Source organism: Mirounga angustirostris, unplaced genomic scaffold (genome assembly GCF_029215605.1).
Source record: "Mirounga angustirostris isolate CCGP_5_RB_7025 unplaced genomic scaffold, mMirAng1.0.hap1 SCAF_10, whole genome shotgun sequence".
Classification (NCBI taxonomy): Eukaryota; Metazoa; Chordata; class Mammalia; order Carnivora; family Phocidae; genus Mirounga; species Mirounga angustirostris.
In genome coordinates this window covers 124,626,062-124,646,343 of record NW_026991718.1, presented here as the reverse complement: position 1 = coordinate 124,646,343, position 20,282 = coordinate 124,626,062, and the positions used below count along the sequence as shown (strand labels likewise).

Here is a 20,282-nt window from a genome sequence, read left to right as displayed (position 1 = left end):
GTCAGTTGCTTAACCGACTGAGCCATCCAATCCCCACCCCCCTGGATCTTTCCATGGCTCACTCTAGTCCTTCGTGCAGGTCTCTATTCAGATGCCACCACCTCAAAGAGGCTGTCTCTGACTCTCCTAGCTAAAACAGTATGCAAGCATCCCCGTCCACCCTTTACCTCTTCTTAGTGCTCCTTGCTACCTGACATGCATCCATCCATCCATCTACTTTTCCTTCCTCCCTCCTCCCTTCCTTCTTCCTTCTCTCTTGCTCTCATTTCTTATTTCTCATGTAACTCCCCCCACCGGAATGTGGGCTCTGTGAGGATAGGTCCTTCTCTTGTTCACTGCTGTGCCCCCAGGGTCTAGAACAGTGCCTCGCACACAGTAGAATTCAGTAAGTTTACATATGATTGGAAAAATAAATTAATAAAATTTCCTCTTAAAATACATTTAAGTTGAAAAGCAAATCACTTTATTGTTTTTAAAGATTTTATGTATTTATTTGTCAGAGAGAGCGAGCACGCGCACAAGCAGGGGGAATAGCAGGCTGAGAGAGAAGCAGGCTCCCGCTGAGCAAGGAGCCTAACACAGGACTCGATCCCAGGACGCTGGGATTATGACCCAAGCCGAAGGCATACGCTTAACTGACTGAGCCACCCAGATGTCCTGAAAAGCAAATCACTTTAAAGAAAAGCATTCAGTAAGTAGTCTGGGTAATGCCGTTTGGCAGATGACAGGAAGGTACTCCATGATTGGCACACATATGAAAAGGCTACACAAGATGCTGGGGTTTCGGAAATGCTTTCCTGAAGTGATTCTGAGATTATCTGGGAGAAAGAGAAGAGCTTCCCACCACCCGCGCTGCAGATCATGGAACAGACCCTGTGTCTTTTCTGGCTAGTGCTAAAGACTGCTGAGCACCTAGTAGGTACTGCACGTTTTTAGATTTCTTTCATGCCGCCCCCCCCCCCCATTATGAATGGCCACCTGGTTCTTGCCCTCTCCATCCTCCTCACCCAGAGCCAGATGCTCCTGAAGGCTGCTGGGACTGAACCATTGGTGAGCACCAATGGGCCCAGCTTGGAACTAGTGATTGATATATGTCATCTCTAAATAGTTAATGGCATCATCCCTGATACACAGATGAGCCATTACCAAGTCCCACACCTAACTGTGCCAGTTCTGTGTTTGCCATATGAACCATTTCTTCCCTCCATGATGCCTTCCTCCGTGTTCAATAACACCCCCTCCAACTTACTCAATTCATGATGCTTGGCTACTCAATATTCTTGGCATTGATTTCCAAAGCCATGACTCTTTACAGAGATTAAGCTGAGAGCCTCAAGAATCCAGAGAAGAGGAGTATCTCAGAGGGAAAGCTTTCAAGAGCTGAGGCACAAACGGAAGGTCATGATTTAGCCACAGGCGTGTTCTGTTGAGCTTAAAAGCTATTTTTCACTTAAGAACCAATTGCCACTATTAATAAATCAGGAAATTTTGCACCAAGGTCTGAATTTCTGGATTTTCTTGAAAATACAGATGGTCAGGCCACGGATAGGCCCATGTTCCTACATGGCAGGCACCAGCTGGAATTGGGCAGCTTCCCCTTTTAGAGAGGGCCTGTGTTTGCCCGTGTCCACAGACCTCACTCCTCCCTGCTGTCTTACCACAGGGCTCCCATCATTTACATTCCCGGCCTGACCGCTGAGTTTATGATCCTGACCAATCTAAGACTAGTCTAAGCATTCTCTAGGCTGATAGGAAAGGGGAATTGAGAGAGGCCTGGGGGTCTCTGTAGACAGATTTGGATCTGAAGGCACCATAAGGACAGATAAAAGGAGTGGCGTGCTGGGCAGTGTTGAACCACTGTTCTCCAGGAGAACAAGTGTGTGTGTGTGTGTATAGATTTTATGTGTTTATTACACAAAATTTAAAAATTTATAATTTATAAATTTACAAATTTATAAATAATAACACACTGTTGTAAATATTCTTTATAAATTCTATATAAGCCAATTCATTCTCGCAGATGGATTTTGTTGATTTTTTTTTTTTTTTTGCCAAATTCTTGTATCCAAAACCAACTATCACTGCAATTTCGCCACGACTTGACAAAATCAGACTAGGAATAAATGCTGGACAACAATCCGACTCAGCAAAAGATCCCATCCTGTCTCTGCAGAGCGAGGGAAGTTTCAACATGAACGTGGGTTGAAATTTTTGTTGACGTTAATGAGTCAGACAAAGTAAAACAAGGAAGATGTAGGTCAGAACACCTTCATCGATGATGTGGGCAACTTGTTTGTTGCATTGGGTAATAGCGTTCAGAGTGAAAGAATATTCCCTCAATTTTTAGTGCCACTCACCGTGTCTCAGCTACAGACATGACAGACACACTCGCAAGGTTAATTTGCATTGTTAACATTTTATCCATCACATTCTTAAGGCTGGAGCATCAAGGAAACAGTAAGTCAAGCCCTGCCTTGCAGTGTTTCCCCATCCCTGTGCTGCCAAGTCACCTCCCATGGGCATGACGCCTTGTACGCAGAATCAGGATCTCCCGTGTCTCTCATAAGACACATTATATGCAAGTAACCTCAAGAGCACAGATGATAGTGAAATGTAGCAAAACAAGGAAGTGAGGAGGTTTTAGTATTTATTACTTTTGCTTTTAATATAATTTATTGAAATATTCAATAATTTAATATCTTTAAAAGGCTGTGTTTAACAACCAGTTGGCAAAAGTCCCAAAAACTTAACAATGGGCTCTCACAAGGTAGTAGGAGGAGCCTCCCGCACACCACTGGGTACGAGGGAAGCATCTAGAACAGGAGGAGAGAAGATGAGAGGCCAGAGTCCTGGGGGCTTGCAGCAGGCACAGATGACGAAGTGTTGTCCCACACCAGCTCCCTGGGTCTGCTTTAGCTCTTCATTTTCCTCAGCATCCAGCAACTCACTCTTGCCAGGCCCTTCCTCTGGTGACTTCTGGCTTGAGCTCCTTGCTCAGTCTCCATCTGACTCACCCGTCGGGGGCTGACCCTTAACAATGTCCCAAAGATGGGGACCTGGGTAACTGAGGGTGAGCAGAAACCTCCCCCTCAGGCCCTGACTAGCTGAATGGGACCAGCTGAAGATCCTCCTGCAGGAAGACAGGGGTTAAGTACATCCCCAGGCGCCTAATCATCCCCATTCTGCAGATGTGGGAACTGAGGCTAGCGAAAGCTGTTAGTCACAAGGTTGTTGACAAGGTCAACAGCGGCCAGGAGACAGGCAACACCAGCAGTCGGGCTTGTCGGCCTCCAAACCCACCTCCGTTCTGCAAAGCTCTCCTGCACCACCTGGAAACAGTGCCTGGAGCTGGCTTCATGAACCGTGGCTGCTCTTGGATTTTAGTGCCCGCGATTCTGGAATTCTATTTACTGTTCCCCTAATTAAAACTGGCATCCCCTACAGAGATGGCCAGCTACTTGAGAGCAGGGCCCGTGCTGAATATGCGCTGTATTAGCAGCACTTAGAATTCCAGCTCATTGACATTGGAAGTGATCTTAAGAACTCCCTGGTCCAGGTTGCCCATTGTACATATGGGGAAAACTGAGGCCTATGGCCATACAGCCATGACACCAGAGAAGCAGGGCTGGAACTCAAGCATCTTCTCCACCAGTCTAAGTTGCTGGTGAATGACAAAAGCAGGCTTCCCCTCACCAGAAAGTCCCAGCCAGATGAGAAAAGAGAGCAGAGAATATAGTATCCTCATCTAGGTTTGGGAGTGATGCCAGAGAAGACTTCCTTCCAGGGCTGGTACCCTAGATGTTCTTTGAGAAAGCAACAGACTCCATGAGATGTTGTCATTGTAAGTACTGCAGGGACGTGCAGAGACAATGGGGAAACTGAGGCAAGAAGGCAGATCCTCAGGGCACCTCAGAGCCTGAGATTCAAAATGAAGACTTTTGGGTTCTCAAACTTTCTCCTCTTTCACCTGGGCCCGAAAGACCTCTCCTGGAGCAGGGATGACTTACAGGACCTCCGAGACCTTGTGCTGTAGGAGCCAGGCAAGCAGGAAGCTGGAGACTGTCGGCTAAAGCCATGGTTCCAGCATCTTCCAGGCAGATGGACTCCTCAAGAGGTGGCAGAGACCTCGATGCGGGTGTACGGGATGCTGGTGGAGCTCTGCCTGTGGCCAAAGCTCAGGGTGAACCTGTCAAGCAGAGAGTGAGTGGGGGAGAGGGGTCTCTGTGGCTCTCTGTCTCTGTGGCCTCTGATGTCAGAGTCTATATGACTATAGGCACTGAAGTGATGACTGCCAGACCCTGGCAAAGCCCCCTAACTTTCTGTCTCCTCCTAAAGTCATGGCAGACTCAGCTTCCTTGCCCTACAGGCTGGCCCAGGCCCCACCATGCGACCCCGAGTCCCCAGGTCCAGCTTGACACTCCCCTTGGCTGCAATTACATCCTGCTTTACCCCAAAGCTGGCTTCTACCTGCCTTTCTGCCTCCTTAGTGCCTCATCCCAGAGGAGGGTTTCTGGAATATTCTCCCAAGAAAGCCAGGATGGCAGAGATTCCAGGTGGCTCCTAGTATCTGTATCCCCCCTAAGCCTAGTAACAGTGCCCTTTTAATTCTTAGCTGGGCACATGGCTTCCCAGGAGAAAGCCCGTTTCTCAGCCTCCCCCGCATGTAGGTATACCCAGGTTCTGTCTGAAGGATGCGGGTGGGAATGACCCGTGCATCTTTCAGGCTGTGTCTCCCCTCCCCTCCTCCCCTCCCGCAGGCCCCTGGTAAAGTAATTATCGAAGAGATGGCAGAGCAACTGGAGAGAAGGAGCGTGGGACCCTGGATGACCTCTCGAAGCACGGCTGCCACCCCAGCCCTGGTCCCCCTACATCCGGACTATTCTGAGCAGCCAGATCTATTTCCTAACCAACAGGGTTGGGCCAAAGGGGCCTGCAGAGGGGTCAGTCAACACACTGGGGGAGCTCCGCTGGCAGAGCACCCTCTGGGGTTGAGTGGAGCAGGTTGAAGGCTTTTACACTGGACCAGTTCTGCGTCCCTTCCGGGGCTGTGTTGGGCTGGGACTTGGCAGGCAGCTGCAGGAGGTGAGTTCCGACTCCCTCTTAGAATGATTTATTTTTTTAGTCCTTTAGGGCCTCCCAGGAATAGAACGGGCAGTCAGGTGCTGATGATCCCCTTTACTACAAGAAGTAACCAGGGGCATTTGCCAAGGATATGTAGGATGGTAGTGTTTTTAGGTCCTTTCTGCTGCTCCTATTCCTCTCTTCTCTTATTTGAATGGCACAAGGCCCCACGATACTAAGATTCTCCACTCCTCTCTATGATCTGAAGACCTTACATGATTGAGCTCCTACCAACTTGGCTGATCTGATCTTCTACCCCTCCTGCCACCCTCCCTTCCCTCTATTCCAGCCACACTGGCTTCCTTGTGGTTCCTTGCATATGCCGGATACACTCCCAACCTCAAGGCCTTTGCACCTGTTGTTCCCTTTACCTGGAATGCTCCTCTCCCTCATCTTTACATGGCTGTCTCCTTCTCACGAACTTAAATTGCACCTCCTTAGAGAGGCCTCCTCTCTCTAACCACCCACTCTAATTTAGCCACAACCCCTGTCCCTCTGTCCCCCGCTCTGCCAGTCAGGCCTTCTCAACATACTTCACTCTGTTTCATTTTCTTCAGATACATATAACTAGCCAAAATGCTCTTGTTGCTGCATTTGTTGGCTTGTTTATTTTCTGTCCCCCTTCTCCACTAGAATGGAAGCTCCGTGAGGACAAGGACCTTGCCCATCTTACTCGGCCACGTTTCCTAAGGCCCAGACATGGCCTGGCACATAGTAGGGACTTAATAAACACCTGCTGAATGAGTAGATTAAGCCCATAGTTCTGTGTGTGTGACTTTAAAAGGCCACAGTTATACTATTTTCTCTAAGCTTCCATGACTCTAAGATTCTGCTGCTCTGACCTCATGTGATTCCATAACTGCATGGTTTTAAAATTCCCATGAGCTGGGCCTTAAAGTCAAATGAAACTCTGCTGTCGGAAGACACAAACAACTCCAGGAAAACAGCTCCTGTAGGAAGACAAGACAAAACCGACGGTGTCCAGGCACTAAGGGAATCAGGAGGAGGAGGAAAACACTCTCTTGCAAAGGGAAAGTACGCAGAGTAAATCCTGAACTGATTTGCTCAGGATTTGATGTGAGTCCTTCCTGAGGCCCAGCTTAGCCCTGTGTCCACTTACCGTCTCTTCTGGAACTGCTGGTCTATCTCTGCCAAGGACTGGCCTTTTGTTTCAGGGACAAATGCATAGATGAAGCCCAGGCCGAGGACAGCCGTCAGCCCGTAGAGCAGGAAGGTCCAGGACAAGCCGATGGTGCCTGGGAACAGGAAGGTGGGAGCGTGGGCAGGGGCACTGCAAATCAGTTCACTCAGAAGCACATTCTCCAAATGTTTGATGTGCAGAATTAAAACAACAAGCTGTCAGGTAAGTGCCTTAAAGCAGGAGCCGGACTGGTTATCCCAGAGGCAGGCAAAGGGCCGGGGCCCAGACCCGCAAACACAGACTCAGGCATCAGGTCGGTATGGGAAAGCCCACTCACCCACATCTAAAACACTCACCAGAGGAGTGAGGTCATAATCTGAAAACATGAATGGAGAGGAAATGGCATTCACTTCCGCAGCAAAGTAGTTGCAGGACACAGCTTTGGCCAAGCCCAGCCCCAAAACAAAAAACATCCTCCGAAATTCTACAAACTGGTTATTGGGTGAATGAATTGAGCATCCAGGGAATGGAGTTTCAGCCCATGCAGCCTGTGGCTGACTCCCAGACCACTCCCCAGCCCTCGCCTCTTCCCGGAGCCTTGGATGAGGGCCAGGGTCTCAGGGCCAGCAACCAGGACCCCGGGATGACCCTGGCTCCTTTGAAGTCCGTCAGCCCAGGACAGAGAAAGGAGACAGTGAGGGAAGGGCTTTGTGGAGGCAGAAGCCCAGATAACCTTCCAGAGCCATGGCCATTCTCACCTCTAGAGGTCATGACCTCTGAGCATCCTCCCCTGACCAGCTGGGCCTCCACTTAATCCTCACACAAGGGGGGGTGGGAGGGGTGGGGTGGGTGGGGGAGGCTGGAGACAGGCACAGTGGACACGCTCTTCTACCAGCCTTTCCCAGGGGCTGTGCCTTTGAGGAGGAAACGCTTGGCTGCAGAAAATAGGAAAATAACTGAGCCTTAAGAACTGTGCCTTGGGGCTCACAGGGAGGGAGCCCCTCCCACCTTGGCTCCTTGGGCCAGGAGCATCTCAGCAACTCAGAGACCCTTTCCGGTGTTCTGGGCCCAGATAATTCCCACCACACCCCACCATGGCTCAAATGGGGTTCGAATGCCAGGTAGGAAGAGAGAGTGTCACCCAAACTAGATATGAGAAAACCTTCCTGCCAGCAGGTGGGCATGAGCCTGTTGGAGCCGGTTTAGAATAAAAAAGGTGGACACTCGGGTACCTGCTGGTCTCAGAGGTGGGGGTGTAGACCTGCTATCGGGCCTGGAGAATTTAACATTCTGCACAGAGTTTTATTTACAGAATAGTTCTTCGGCTACAAGACGAAATTTTCAAAAACTCCCCTGCTTTAATGTGAGGGCCTTTGGGCTGCAATGAAGAAAATGGCCTCACACTCAGGCCTCCAGACTCCCCCATCCCCCCACCAGTAGTTTGTCCCCTCCCCTACCACACCAATCAGAGCCAGCTTCCAGATGGAGGCTCTTCCCCTCCTTCAGCCTCACCTCCCAGGCCCACTCATTGATGGAGCCTGGAATTATCAGGGGTAGAAGCCTCGAAGGTCACGTCTTCTCTTGTCTTTGTCTGCTGGCCTCTCCTCCCCCCTTTGCTGATACTAGCACCCCACTTTTCCTTTAAGGAACCATCCCCCCCACCTCTGTACACATGGTTGGGTGAAGCTGTCCCCCACCCACCCACCCTGACTTCAGGGGCTGGTATATGCCCCAGGCCTGGGCATCAGAATCTTGCAGCCTTCCAGCCGGGGATGGGCAGGCAATTTTGCTGAGCCAACAAGAGCCCACCCCAGGCAACTGTTCCTGGATCTAGAAGGAACTAGACCATGGAATTAGGTCAGAGAACTCACCGATGAGGTGGAGGAAGGAGAGGCTGACAAGGAGGTTGCTGGCCCAGTTGAAGCTGTTGCAGAAGGCGAAGGCTCTGCCTCGGATCTCCACGGGATAGATCTCGCTGAGGACAAGCCAGGTCACTAGGACAGGAAAGCGGGGAGAACTCACGGGCTGGGGTGGGAACTGGGGCCTGGCACCCATGGTCCAGCGGACAGCCCCCCAACAATGTGACTCAAGCAGAATTTCAGGCCCCTGACACCCAGTTCTCCCACTGCCTCCCCCACACTGCTGCAAGAACCCTTTTCTTCCTTTCTTTCTCTTTTTCTCTTTAAGGTTTTATTTATTTATTTGACAGAGAGAGAGAGCACAAGCAGGGGGAGTGGCAGGCCGAGGGAGAGGGAGAAGCAGACTCGCCGCTGAGCAGGGAGCCCGATGTGGGGCTCGATCCCAGTACCCTGGGATCATGACCTGAGCCGAAGGCAGGCACCTAACCGACTGAGCCACCCAGGTGCCCCAAGAACCCCTTTCGAGTAAACCCTTTTTTTTTTTTTTAAAGATTTTTATTTATTTATTTGACAGAGAGAGCGAGAGCGAGAGCAGGAACACAAGCAGGGGGAGTGGGAGAGGGAGAAGCAGGCTTCCCGCTGAGCAGGGAGCCCGATGTGGGACTCGATCCCAGGATCCTGGGATCATGATCTGAGCTGAAGGCAGACGCTTAACGACTGAGCCACCCAGGCGCCCTCAAGTAAACCCTTTGAGTGATCTATCCAGGGGCAAATTCAAGTTTAAGAGGCCAGAAGCTTAAATAATTTGGGGCCCTTTATAAGAAAAAAAACTACAAACAGAAAATTAGGCCCTGGGAAGGAGTGCCCGCAAGTGGGCAAGGAGCCATAAAGCGTAAGCTTCATTGGCTTTGCGGTCAGGCCCCCTCTAGTGTCCTTCCGAGACTCTGACTGACAGGGTCCCCACCCTTTCCGCTGGGTGGGGTAGAGGCTGCTGAGTTTCCTGCCAGAGAACCCCCACCTACCTGGTCCAAACCCAAAGGAGAAGGCGCTCACAAAGACCATCATGCAGACCAGCGCGGTCCAGTGCAGCAGGGCGAGCTCGGGGGCAGAACGGGGCGCAGGGGCGGCAGTGCCTAAGGCCGGCAGGGGAGGGGCTGTGCGGTTCCCAGCTCTGGGATGAGGCTTGATTTTCGTAGAGGTTGGGGGGACTGGCTTCCCTTGGTTCTCACTGGTCGCTGGCAGTGGAAGTGGACTTATGACGGCCCCTGGCAGGCTCGAGTCTCCAGAGAGGCCTACCGGCCTGCTGGCGTTGGGTAGGGCCAGGCAACTTGGGCTGGAGTCCATGGGTGCGGCGAAGCTGACGAGCCCGATGCCGCTGACCGACAGGGCCATGAGGGCACAGCCAGCCAGTAACAGGGCCCTGCGGCCCGCTCGGTCCACCAGCCCCAGGGCCGTCAGGGTGGACACCACCTTCACGGCGCCGAGTCCCACAGAGGCCAGCACAGCTGAGGAGCCCCCACGGAAACCGACTGAGTGGAATATGGTAGAAGCATAGCACAGCACGTTGGGCTGCCCCGTTAGTTGCTGGAAAATCACCAGCCCCAGCCCCACCATGGTCCGGCCTCGCATGTTATCCCGGGCCCTGAAGAGGTCCAGAAGGGAGTATCTTGGCCTCCCCAGCTTGGTGGCCTCACCTCCCTGGAGAGGAATGAGGTCCTTGTGGGCTGCAGCCTCAGTGGTCCCAGCAGGGAGACAGAAGAGGCTGAGGGACTGCAGAAGAGCAGGTGCTGCGGCCCAGCCGAACATATGCCGCCACCCCCCCGGGGAACCAGCCAATGCGTAGTTGAGTGCATAGGAGAGCAGGATGCCCAGGGTGATGCCAGCCTCATAGAGGGACACCAGCACTCCCCGCTGCCGGGGCCCCACCAGCTCTGACACATAAATACAGCAGGCCATGGAGGAGAGGGAGATGGCAAAGCCAGCCATCAAGCGGCCCAGGACAAGCCAGGCCAGGGAGCCAGCCAGGCCGAGGCTCAGGCTGCCTGCCAGAAGCACCACATTGCTGCCGAGGATGGCTTGTTTCCTGCCATACTGGTCGATGAGGACGCCCCCCACCAGGGAGGCAAGGAGAGCCCCCAGGAGCAGGCTGCCCACCAGGAGCTCCTGCTCCAAGCAGGAAAGCCCGAAGTCAAGCTGCAGGGGCAGCAGGGCACCTGATACAACTGCCAGTTCATAACCGAAGGTCAGGCCACCCAGCAAAGACACAGAGGCACACAGGGGCAGGAGCAGTTGGGGACGCCCTGGAAAACAAAAGTGACAAGAGCAGAGTTCAGGATGGTTCCTCACCAGAGCATCCATCCATGAACTTCCCCTCCATCTGCCAACCCCTCATCTATCCATCCAGCTACTCCATCTATTCACCTGTCCATTCATCCACCCGTCCATTCATCCACCCATCCTTCCATTTATTGACCTATCCATCTTTCATCCATCCATCCACTCCTTCCTTCAACCACCCACCCCTCCATCCATCTACTGTCATTCATCTATCTATCCATTTACTGATCCATCCATCCATCCATTCATCTACCCATCCACTTCTTCCTTCATCCCTCCATCCATCCACTTCATTCATTCACCCACCCACTCCATCCATTCATTCACTCACCCATCTACTCATGCATGCTTTCATGCATCCATCCATTCATCCATCATCCAGCCATCCACCTCATTCTTCTTCCATTTCTCCTTCATCCCTCCATCCATCCATCCATCATCCACTCCATCCGCTTATCCAGCCATCCATCTACCCATGCACGTATTCATGCATCCAACCATCATTTGTCATCCATCTATCCATCCATTTACTCCATCTATTCACCCATCTATTTATTAATCAATCTATCCATCCATCCCTTCATCATCCCCTCCTCCATCCATCCATTTGCTCTATCTACCACATATTCATCCATCTATTTGTCCATTATATACTCTTTAATTTACCATCCATCTGTTTATTGATGCATCTACCCACAAATACATCCATTCATCCACCAATCTTTGATTCCATCCCTTATGTACGCATTCACACACTTACCCATCCATCCATGCATCCACCCCTCCAATCATTCAAAAACTTATTTATTCGGCATCTACAACATGCCAAACAGTGTTCTTGGGGCTGGCAATACAGTGGTGTTGTCAAGCACCTGATATTCTAGTAGAGAAAGGCAGACAATAAATAAATATATATATATAACTTTAGGTGGTGAAAGATGTCATTTAAAAAAGCCAGGAAAGTGGATTGAAAATGATGGAGGAGTTCTATGTTAAATAGGGTAGTCAGTTAAGGCCTCTCAAAGAAGGAAGATTTGAGCAGAGATCTAAATTAAGTGAGGGTGAAAGCCATGTAAAATCTGGGAGAAGAACATTCTAGACGGAGGGAACAGCAAAAACAGAGGCCCTGAGGCAAGACAGTTTTTGGTATGTTTGAACAACAACCATTAATATTAATAGCTAGTGCTTATATGACATTTATTAAGTGCCAGGCCCGGTTTTAAGAACTTTACACACACTTACTCATTTAATTCTTTTTTTTTTAAGATTTTATTTATTTGTCAGAGAGAGAGAGAGAGCACGCACGCAAGTAGGGGGAGTGGCAGGCAGAGGGAGAAGAAGGCTCCCCACTGAGCAGGGAGCCTGATGCGGGGCTCGATCCCAGGACCCTAGGATCATGACCTGAGCCGAAGGCAGATGCTTAATGACTGAGCCACCCAGGCATCCCTACTCATTTCATTCTTACAACAACCCTATAACATAGTATTTTTAGCATCATCCTCCAAGGCTCAGAGAAGTTAAGAAACTTTCTCATGGTCACACAGCAAGTGGGTGACTGATGCAGCAAGAGCGTTCAGGCTGTTAATCATTGCGTTTTCAGCAAGGAGGCCAGGATGGCTGGAGCCACCTCCACCTGAGGAGATAATGAGGCAGAAGTAGGCCGGGGCCAGGTCACGCGGAACTTGTTAGGTCATGAAGAGAATAATGAATTTCATTCTCAGTGGATGGAGGCAAGTCTTGGAAGGCTTGAGCTGGGCAGAGAGAGTAGTCACCAGCACATGTGGCTCCTGAGCACTTAAAAGGGGGCTAATGTGATTAAGGAACTGAATTTTAAAATCGTATTTAATTTTAATTAATTAAAACGCAGTTACAGGTTACTCTTAATTCTTAATTCACACGCTTACACTTAGATATTTCTAGAAGCATCTAGATTAATCTAGCAGTATCTATCTCACCCACACCCACCCTGGACCTGACAAGAACATTCATAATACTACAGTCAGACTCACTGAGTGTATCTCAGCCAGGCACTGCTTTGAGCACTTTAAGTGCAATAACACATTTAACTTAATATAACTTCATGTGGTGGGCTTTTGAATTATTTATGAATGAACAAACTGACCATCAGAGGTGAAGTGACTTGTCTAAGGTCAAAAGTAGTAAGTAGCTGAGCCTAGATTCAAAGCCGGGCCGTCTGGCGCCACAATCCACACCCTTAACCACCCCATTAGCAAACCTTGGCATATTATGATTTTGCGCTGTTCTCTCCTACCTCTACCTCTCCCCATCTCTGTTAGGCAATTTTTGTGCAGGGGGAGGAGTTTCATGGGTGGAAGGCTCGGTGCCCATTTCTGTTCACCCTTATCCCTCCCACCCTGCCCCCTGGGAAATCACCTCCTCTGTTTCCCTGGCTGGCCCTGTGCTTCTTGTTCATGACCATCAACGAGCACCCTAGGAAGATGATGGTACCCGGGTCCTGTCCTGTCTTCACCTCCCTTTGCCCCATCTCCCTCGGTTCCTGGAGCTTGCTGCCAGAAAGGAAGTTTCCTCCAGGCCATGTGAGGCAATCAAGTGAAAACAGAATTTGTTTGCCATTTCCTCAGTTCCTCTGGAGCTGAAAGGGAACCCAGCCAAGGGGCTCAGAGGCCAAGTTGACTGTCCACAGGTCCCGCTGGAAAGTGCATCGGGGCAGATTCGGGTCACGGTGGTTAAGAGCAGAAGAGCGAAAATAATAGTGAAATAAAATAGTAATAATAACAGGTGTCATTTATGGAGCAGCTCCCCTACGTAAAGACGTTAGTCTCTCAACTCATCTTCATAATAACCCCTAGGTGGTACAGCTGCAGTTATCCCCATTTTAGAGATTAAGTTTCAGAGTGTTCTCACAGCTGGGAAGCAACCGGATCAGGACTCACTGATCCATCTGACTCCCAAACCCATATACTTAGGAGCTTTGCAGAACGGACTTCAAGCGAGAAGGACCATCAAAGATAGGTGGGGTGTGAGAGAGAGCAGAGGTGCAGGGCCACGGGTGGAGGGGAGATACAGACACATTAGCTCTCGGGAAAACCCAGTCACAAAGCAGAGTGAACCAACAGTGCCCCAAGGAAGGATGAAGGGCAGCCGCCAAGGAGTCAGAGTCAGAAACATGAGGGAAGCACATTCCCTTCCTTAAGCTTTCCTGGCTTCCGTGGCCTCTGCTCTGTAAGTCCTAACCCCTTCGCCTGCCATCCCAGGCCCTACCTGAGCCAGTGGCCCTGGCCCAACTCCTCAGTCACTTCCCCTCCCTGACTCTGTCCCCACCTCCCCTCCTGCCTCCCCAAGCCCCACAAACACTTGCTCTCCGCACACACGGTCCATTTCCATGCCCCTCTGCCCGCTGCTGCACCACCTGTGTCCCCACAGGCCCACTCATCCTCCTCAGTCCCAGCTCACGGGCACATCCCCGAGGGGCCTTGAGTTGTAGGTCTCTGTTCTTTGGCATCCCCCGCCCTCTTTTGGGGTGCTGCCCTTCCCCGTGCTTTGTCTCTGGGTCTCCTGGTTTGGATACAAATGACCGCGGCCACCTCCACCCCCACTGCCTAGCTCCAGGGCCGAGTCCATGACCCAGATCTGACCAACCAGCAGGTTCCCAGGCCCTGCGCAGCGATGAAAGCCATGTGGCTGACCCTGGGCCGGTGTGTTGGCTCACTGAAGGCACTAAGCTGGTAGTTTACCTGCCTGGAGCCGCTGGGGGCCAGCTTCCCCCTTGCGGGGGGGTCCCTGACAACACTGCCTGAGCCCCAGTTCCTGAATCCATGGACTGCTCAGTGACTAAGGAATGTCTTTTTTTCTTTTCTTTCTACTTTTTCTCTTGTCTCTTCCCTCCCCTCCCCTTCCCACCCCTTCCCTCATCTCGCCTCCTCTTCTCTTCTCCTTTTTTTTGCTTAAGGTAATTCATGGGAGGCCCTGGCTAATTCTTGTACATCTTCCTCCACTTTCCAAGCCATACTTTTCACTTCCCGCCAACTCTGCATTCCCCCTTCACTTGCTGACACCATCTCAAGTTTGTTGCTGTGTCTTCCTTATTAAACGGGGCAGGGCAGCGTTAGAGACTTCCTGTCTGTGCCTCCTGAGCCCCAGCCCTGTCCTGATGCCCCAGCGGGGCTCAGTGAGGTTTCTGCCGAATGAACCCAGGATTGCGTTGGGGACTAGGGAGGTGTCTGCACGGGGCATTGCAGAGGCCGCATCAGATACCTTTGAACCTAGCAGAATGCTACATGACAGCCCCAGGGGTCCTGTGGAAGCCTGAGTCATTCTGCTCAGAGCCCTTGGGGTTCCCACTTCAGTCTGAAAAGAGCCAAAGTCCTTACAGTGGCCTTCAAGGTTCTGCAGAATCTGCCTGCATTCGTTCGTTCTCTCTCTCTCTCTCTCTCTCTCTCGGCTCTGCCATGCCAGTTTCCTTGCTGTTCCTCCTCATTCCTGTGTGACTCAACTCAAGGCCTTTTACCAGCTGTCACCTCTGCCAGAAGAGCCCTCCCCCTCCATTCCTTCCCTCTTTCCCTCTGGTCTTGGCTCAAACATCACCTTCTCCTGAGGCCTTCCCTGGCCCTCTACTTAAAAGAGCAACCTCCCCCATCACACCCAGCACTTCTAATGCCCTTATTTTCCTCCAAGGTACTTCTCACCATCTGAAAGAACTATATGTTTTACATATTTATTGTTCTCTCCAACCAGAATGTTGACCCCAAAAGGACAGGAATTGTTTGTTTGTCCTTAGCTGTCTCCCTGATGCTAAGGACACTTCCTGGCGCTCAGTAAATACTTGTTGAATAAACAGAAGATTGAATGAAGGGACTCTGGGGGCTTAGGGAATCCAGACAGGAAGGGTCTTGGCTCTTGAGGGAGAGGTCTCTTTGGAAAGGTCTGGGGCCTGGAAGGGGCCAAACTCCACAGGAAGTAGAGTAAATCCTGGCCCCCAAAGTAGGGCCCAGCCTAGGTTTGGGAACTGCTCCCCCTTTCTATTAAGTATCTGTCTAGGGGCGCCTGGGTGGCTCAGTCAGTTAAACATCTGACTCCCGGTTTTGGCTCAAGTCATGATCTCAGGGTTGTGAGATTGAGCCCCACAACAGGCTCTGTGCTGAGTGCGGAGCCTGCTTCAGATTCTCTCTGTCCCTCTCCCTCCATCCCTCGGCCTTCCCCACACACCAGGCACACACACTCTCTCTCTCCCTTCCTCCCTCCCTCTCTAAACAAAACAAAACAAAATGATAGGTTATATGCGAAGCTGTCTCACACTGGAGAAAATCCCTTCGTCCTCTAAGCCCCTCACTGTGGAGGACAGAGCTTCCCAGGGAGAGAATTGGGGAGCAGGGGAAGGGGGAAAAAGTCAGGTTTCAGGTGGATGTATCACCAGCTGCAAGTCCCAAGGAGCCTCTTGTTGGTGACACAAGAACAGCATCTCCACCAGAGGTCACAATGCATTGGGACCCTCCCCTGCCAGGGATCCGCCACAGCTCTCCCTCAAGTTCCAGGGAGAAGCCTGAGTGACACTGAACTATGCAACTATCCTCACCCAGAGGGCTGGTTTCCAAACGTCCCAACACGGCTAATACGGAGCACTCACCACAGCCAGCCCTACCTCCTCTTCTGGAAGCCCTAGCTGCACCAGCTGACTCAATCCCTACAGCAAACCTATGACCCAGGCACGGCTGTCATTCCCATTTTACAGATGAAGTAACTGAGGCACAGAGAGGTGAAGACATTGCCCAAGGTGACAGTTTGTAAGTGACAGAGCAGAGACTAGACTGACTCCAGAGTCCCAACACTGGGTGTGGTAAAAAAGAAAAGCTCACATGAAGGGACTCTTTACCACGTGCAGGTGGTGAGCTGAGCCCTTTTCATTCATTTTCTCACGTCATTCTCATAGCTGCCTTGTGATAAGTGCCTTTGATGGGGGTCATTTCATAGATGAAGAAGCTGAGGGTCTGAGAAGTAGACGAGATGATGCACTCGGAAGTGGGAGGATGCGGGCTGGAATCCAGGTCTATACCCAGGGCCCAAGCCTGGGAAAGCAGCCTGGGATGGTGGGGAGGACAGAGCCCTCCCTCCCCCGCTTCCACCCAGCCCCATCTCTGTCCTCCTGAGATGCTCAGTCAAGAGCTGTTGAATTAACTTAGGAGGCAGCAAAGGGATCGGAAAGGCAGGTGCGAGGGACCAGGGTCAAGCTGAGTGTCCTTGGGAGGACCTCTCTGGGCCTGTGTTTCCCTCAGGCTCCGGGGCAGTGTGCCTTGAGGGTTAAGAGCATGGACTCCGGAGTCAGACCTGGAGTTGGTGACCAGTTGTGCCATGACTATGCATGAGAGGCTGAGTGGTACAGTGGTTGGGAATGCAGGCTGGAGCCAGAGTGCTGGGGTTCTAGCCCAGCTTTTCTAATTCATTGCTGTGTGACCTTAGGCAGCTCATTAACCTCTCTGAGCTTCCCCATCTACAAATGCGTAAAATAGTAATATGTACCTCTATGCCTGCCTACCTTATAGCCACTGTTAGCTATTATGATTCTCCACAGCATAATCCAGAGGGAGTTTTAAAACACAATTCAGGTCACGTCCCACCCCAGCTTAAACCTCTTCTCCAGCTTCTCATGTCATTTGGAATAAAACCTAAACTCCTCGCCATGGCCTACAAAGTTCTACACAGTCTAGCCCCTGCCTAACTCTCTGACCTCCCTCCCCATCTTTTCCCCTTGCCCACTGTGCTCCAGCCACACTGGCCTGACACCAACCCACTGGTGCCTCATGGCCTTTGCACATGCTATCCCTGCCCACCCCCCCCTTGTAGCTCTTTTTCCAGATCTTAGCACACCCACTCCTTCTGAGTAATATCTCCGCTCCACGGCCTCCTACCTAAAGAAGCCACTTCCCTCAGCATTTCACACCACCTCATTTTTTGTGTTCCATAGCATCTTATCGCCCTTGGAGATTATTTTATTCATTTACTCTTTTCCAGCTTCTCAACTGGAATGTCAGCTCCATGGAAGAGAGGATTGTTGTCTGCTTTGCTCACGGCTGAGTCCCCAGCCCCTGCCACACAGTAGAGGGATGAATGACTGAATGACTGAGTGAGGCTCTGGATCCAGAGAGAGAAATGGAAATCCCAGTTCCCTGTAGCAACAAAGCAATTCCCTATTCTCCTCCCGCCCCCACCTCTCCCAGTTCTGGATTCTAATCTCCGGTCTCCTCTCATGGAATACCTCCGAAGCGAAGGTTTTGTCTGTGTTGTTCATGGCAGCCTCCTGAGGTCTCCTGAACAGAAGTGTTCAGCAAAGGGATTCACCAAGTTGCTCCTTTCGGAGCCTCCATTTCTTTATCTGCCGAGTAGGAGGAGTTTCCCTCGCGCGGGGAGGTGTAAGGCTTGAAGCGGTCAGGACAGGGCCTGCCCCGAGTTCGCGCTCAGGATCGAGGAAAGAGGGAAAGAGCACTGGCGGCTCACTTTTTTCTGGGCAGAAGGGAGCAGGGAAGGAAGTGCGCTCGCGTCCCCTCCCAGCGCCCAGCCAGGGCCTGCTGTCCCCACCCGACTGGGTCGTAGGGGGGCGCGGGGCGCGCGCGGCTGGGGTCGCAGGGGCTCCCCCGCGGGCAGCGCCAGATCTCCACTCACCCATGGCGAGCACGACTCCCTTGCGGGCTGGGGGCGCTCGGGCCGCCGCTCATCCCCCGCCGGAGTCCCCGCCTCGGCCGCCCGACAAACTTTCCGGCCCGCCTCCCGCCTCCCGCCTCCGGCCCTCCTCCCAGCCCGCCTGCCCGCAGCGCCGGCCGCCACGTCGGCCAGCCCTGGCCCCCCTGTGCCTGGAGGCGGGACCGAGGGGCGCCAGGGACCGCCCGGGGCCTGGATGTGGGTCCCCACCCACTCTCCTCCTCGTGGCCCCCCGCCCACTGTCATCCCTGTTGTGGGGGACCCCCACACGCTGCCCTCTCCTGTGCTCCCCACGGGAAGGAGCACCCTCAATCACTGCAGTCCACACTACTAGACTGGCCTCTCCAGCCTGTGTGTACACACACACACACACACACACACACACTCATGCGTCTACACTGACCCACCGGGACACTCATATACCCGGTTCAGCCACCCGGACACTCGCCCCTGGATTACTGTCCATTCATTGGACACCGGGGTTGGGACACCTGCCAAGTACCCACAGGCACTGTGCTAGGCTTCGGTGATGCGCTGGAAGAACAAGACAGATTCTTTGTTGTTCTTGGGGAGTTTGTGTCCTACCGGGGGAAGCGGAGAAATACTCGGCTGAAGGAGCCAGAGACACAGCGGCAGGGGTAAAGGCTGGGCAGAGAAGAAGACCAGGGTGCTGGGGTGTGCGGGCACAGGTCGCTGCTGCAGCTGTGGGTCTGGGAAGGCTGCCTGCTCTCTGGAGGGGTAACTGAGCTCAGACCTGAGGTTCCAGGCAAAGGGAAGAGCAAAGGCAAAGGCCATGTGGCATGGTGGTGGAAGGAGCTTATGGAGTGTAGGGAACAATGGAAGTGAAGCCACGGTGTCTGGAGCACAGGGTTTGGCGGGGAGAATGGAGGGAGGGGTTGGCAAGGCCAGATCATTTAAGACCTTGGGAGGCCAGGGTAGGGAATGTGGATCTTACTCCCACGGACACAAGAAATAATTGGAGAGTTCTGGTAGGTTATAGGGAGCAAGGGCAGAAATAGGGGGACCCAAGGGGAGGAGGCTGTGTGGAGGTGAGAGAGAGGTTAATCTGGACGAAGAGGATAGCAGTGGGGGTGGAGGAAAGTAGGTCGGATGGCAGATAGACTCAAGAAGGACTTACCCACTAGGTGAGGAGCGGCTTGGGGCAGAGCTCCGTTCTGGCTGTGTGACAGTTAAGTTCTCATTAGGCATCCGTGTGGACATAGGTGGGCAATTCCATATATGAGCTCTAGAAAGGAACCAGGCTGGCGACACCCCACTAATTCTCCTCGGGCAAAAATGCCCTTATAAGCTCAGCACTCACATGGCCACAGGCTTGTCCAGCCTCTCACGGCGTGTTCACACGGACGCGCTGGTTCATGGGCATCGTCAGCCGTACTCTCACCCAGCGGGGATCGTGTGCCACAGACACACACAGCCCCTCGGCAAAGAAGAAGCACCGACAAGACCTTCTGAGCCAGGCGACCCTTGTACAGTTCTGATAACACACCCAGATGCCCAGTTGGGCAGTTTGAAAACGGGACTCCAAAATTGTGTTCCCTCCTTTGAAATCTAAGTGGGCTTGTGACGGCTTCGACCCACTGGGGGCACAGAGTTGGCACTGCGTGACTTTGGAAACTGGGGCACTGGGACACTGGCACTGGGAGCACTGAGCCTCTAAGAAGTCCAACTACCCGGATGCTGCCATGCTGTGAAGACGCCCAAGGTACAGAGAGGCCACGGGTGGACACGCCAGCGGGTGGCCCTCACCTTGAAGTTGTCCAGCACTGTTTCCAGAACACGCCTTCAGACGATTGCAGCTCCTAGCCGTCAAATCGTTCCAGCTGAGGCTCCGGACACTGGGGAGCAGAGACGAGCCATCCCTTCCGTTTCCAGTCTGGATTCCTGACCCACAAATTCCAGGAGTATAGTAAACAGATGCTTTTCAGGTGCAAAGTTCTGGAGTGAATTGTTATGCACCAATAATGATAGGAACGATAGATTAAACGATTAAGTGATAATTATACACTTTAAGTACTCTGCATGTATTATCTCACTGTTAACCCTCACAACTGCTTAATGAAATAGTAACTGTTGCCATTTGCTCCCATTTTATGAATGAGGAAACTGAGACAAAGGGAGGTAAAGTAAGTTGC

The 20,282-nt window shown here is 52.1% G+C and overlaps 1 protein-coding gene across 3 annotated transcripts; it reads right to left on the bottom strand.

Moving 5' to 3' along the window:
- Positions 1-1,061: 1,061 nt before the first annotated feature.
- SLC2A10 (solute carrier family 2 member 10) lies at positions 1,062-18,210 on the bottom strand. Of its 3 annotated transcripts, XR_010405869.1 has the most exons (6): positions 18,094-18,210; positions 9,144-10,421; positions 8,134-8,256; positions 6,242-6,377; positions 4,008-4,186; positions 1,062-3,130 (listed from the first exon to the last, which is right to left on the bottom strand). XR_010405869.1 is itself a non-coding variant. In XM_045885888.3 (5 exons), the coding sequence occupies exons 1-5, from the start codon at positions 18,095-18,097 to the stop codon at positions 4,108-4,110; spliced, it is 1,620 nt and encodes a 539-aa protein (XP_045741844.1). In that variant the 5' UTR covers positions 18,098-18,210; the 3' UTR covers positions 1,955-4,107. The 3 variants fall into 3 exon arrangements, 2 of the variants coding, with proteins under 2 accessions (XP_045741844.1, XP_064429363.1); XM_045885888.3 differs by having other exon boundaries at positions 1,955-4,186; XM_064573293.1 differs by lacking the exons at positions 1,062-3,130; positions 4,008-4,186 and adding an exon at positions 4,193-6,071.
- Between the last annotated feature and the right edge of the window lie 2,072 nt (positions 18,211-20,282).

What these genes read in the sequence shown, in the direction of transcription:
- SLC2A10 (XM_045885888.3), bottom strand. An exon ending in CTCCTTTGGGTTTGGACCAG is followed by an intron (nt 8,257 to 9,143) that starts GTAGGTGGGGGT and finishes TTCCTGTCCTAG; the next exon opens with TGACCTGGCTTGTCCTCAGC. An exon ending in CAGCAGTTCCAGAAGAGACG is followed by an intron (nt 4,187 to 6,241) that starts GTAAGTGGACAC and finishes TCTGCTTGACAG; the next exon opens with GTTCACCCTGAGCTTTGGCC.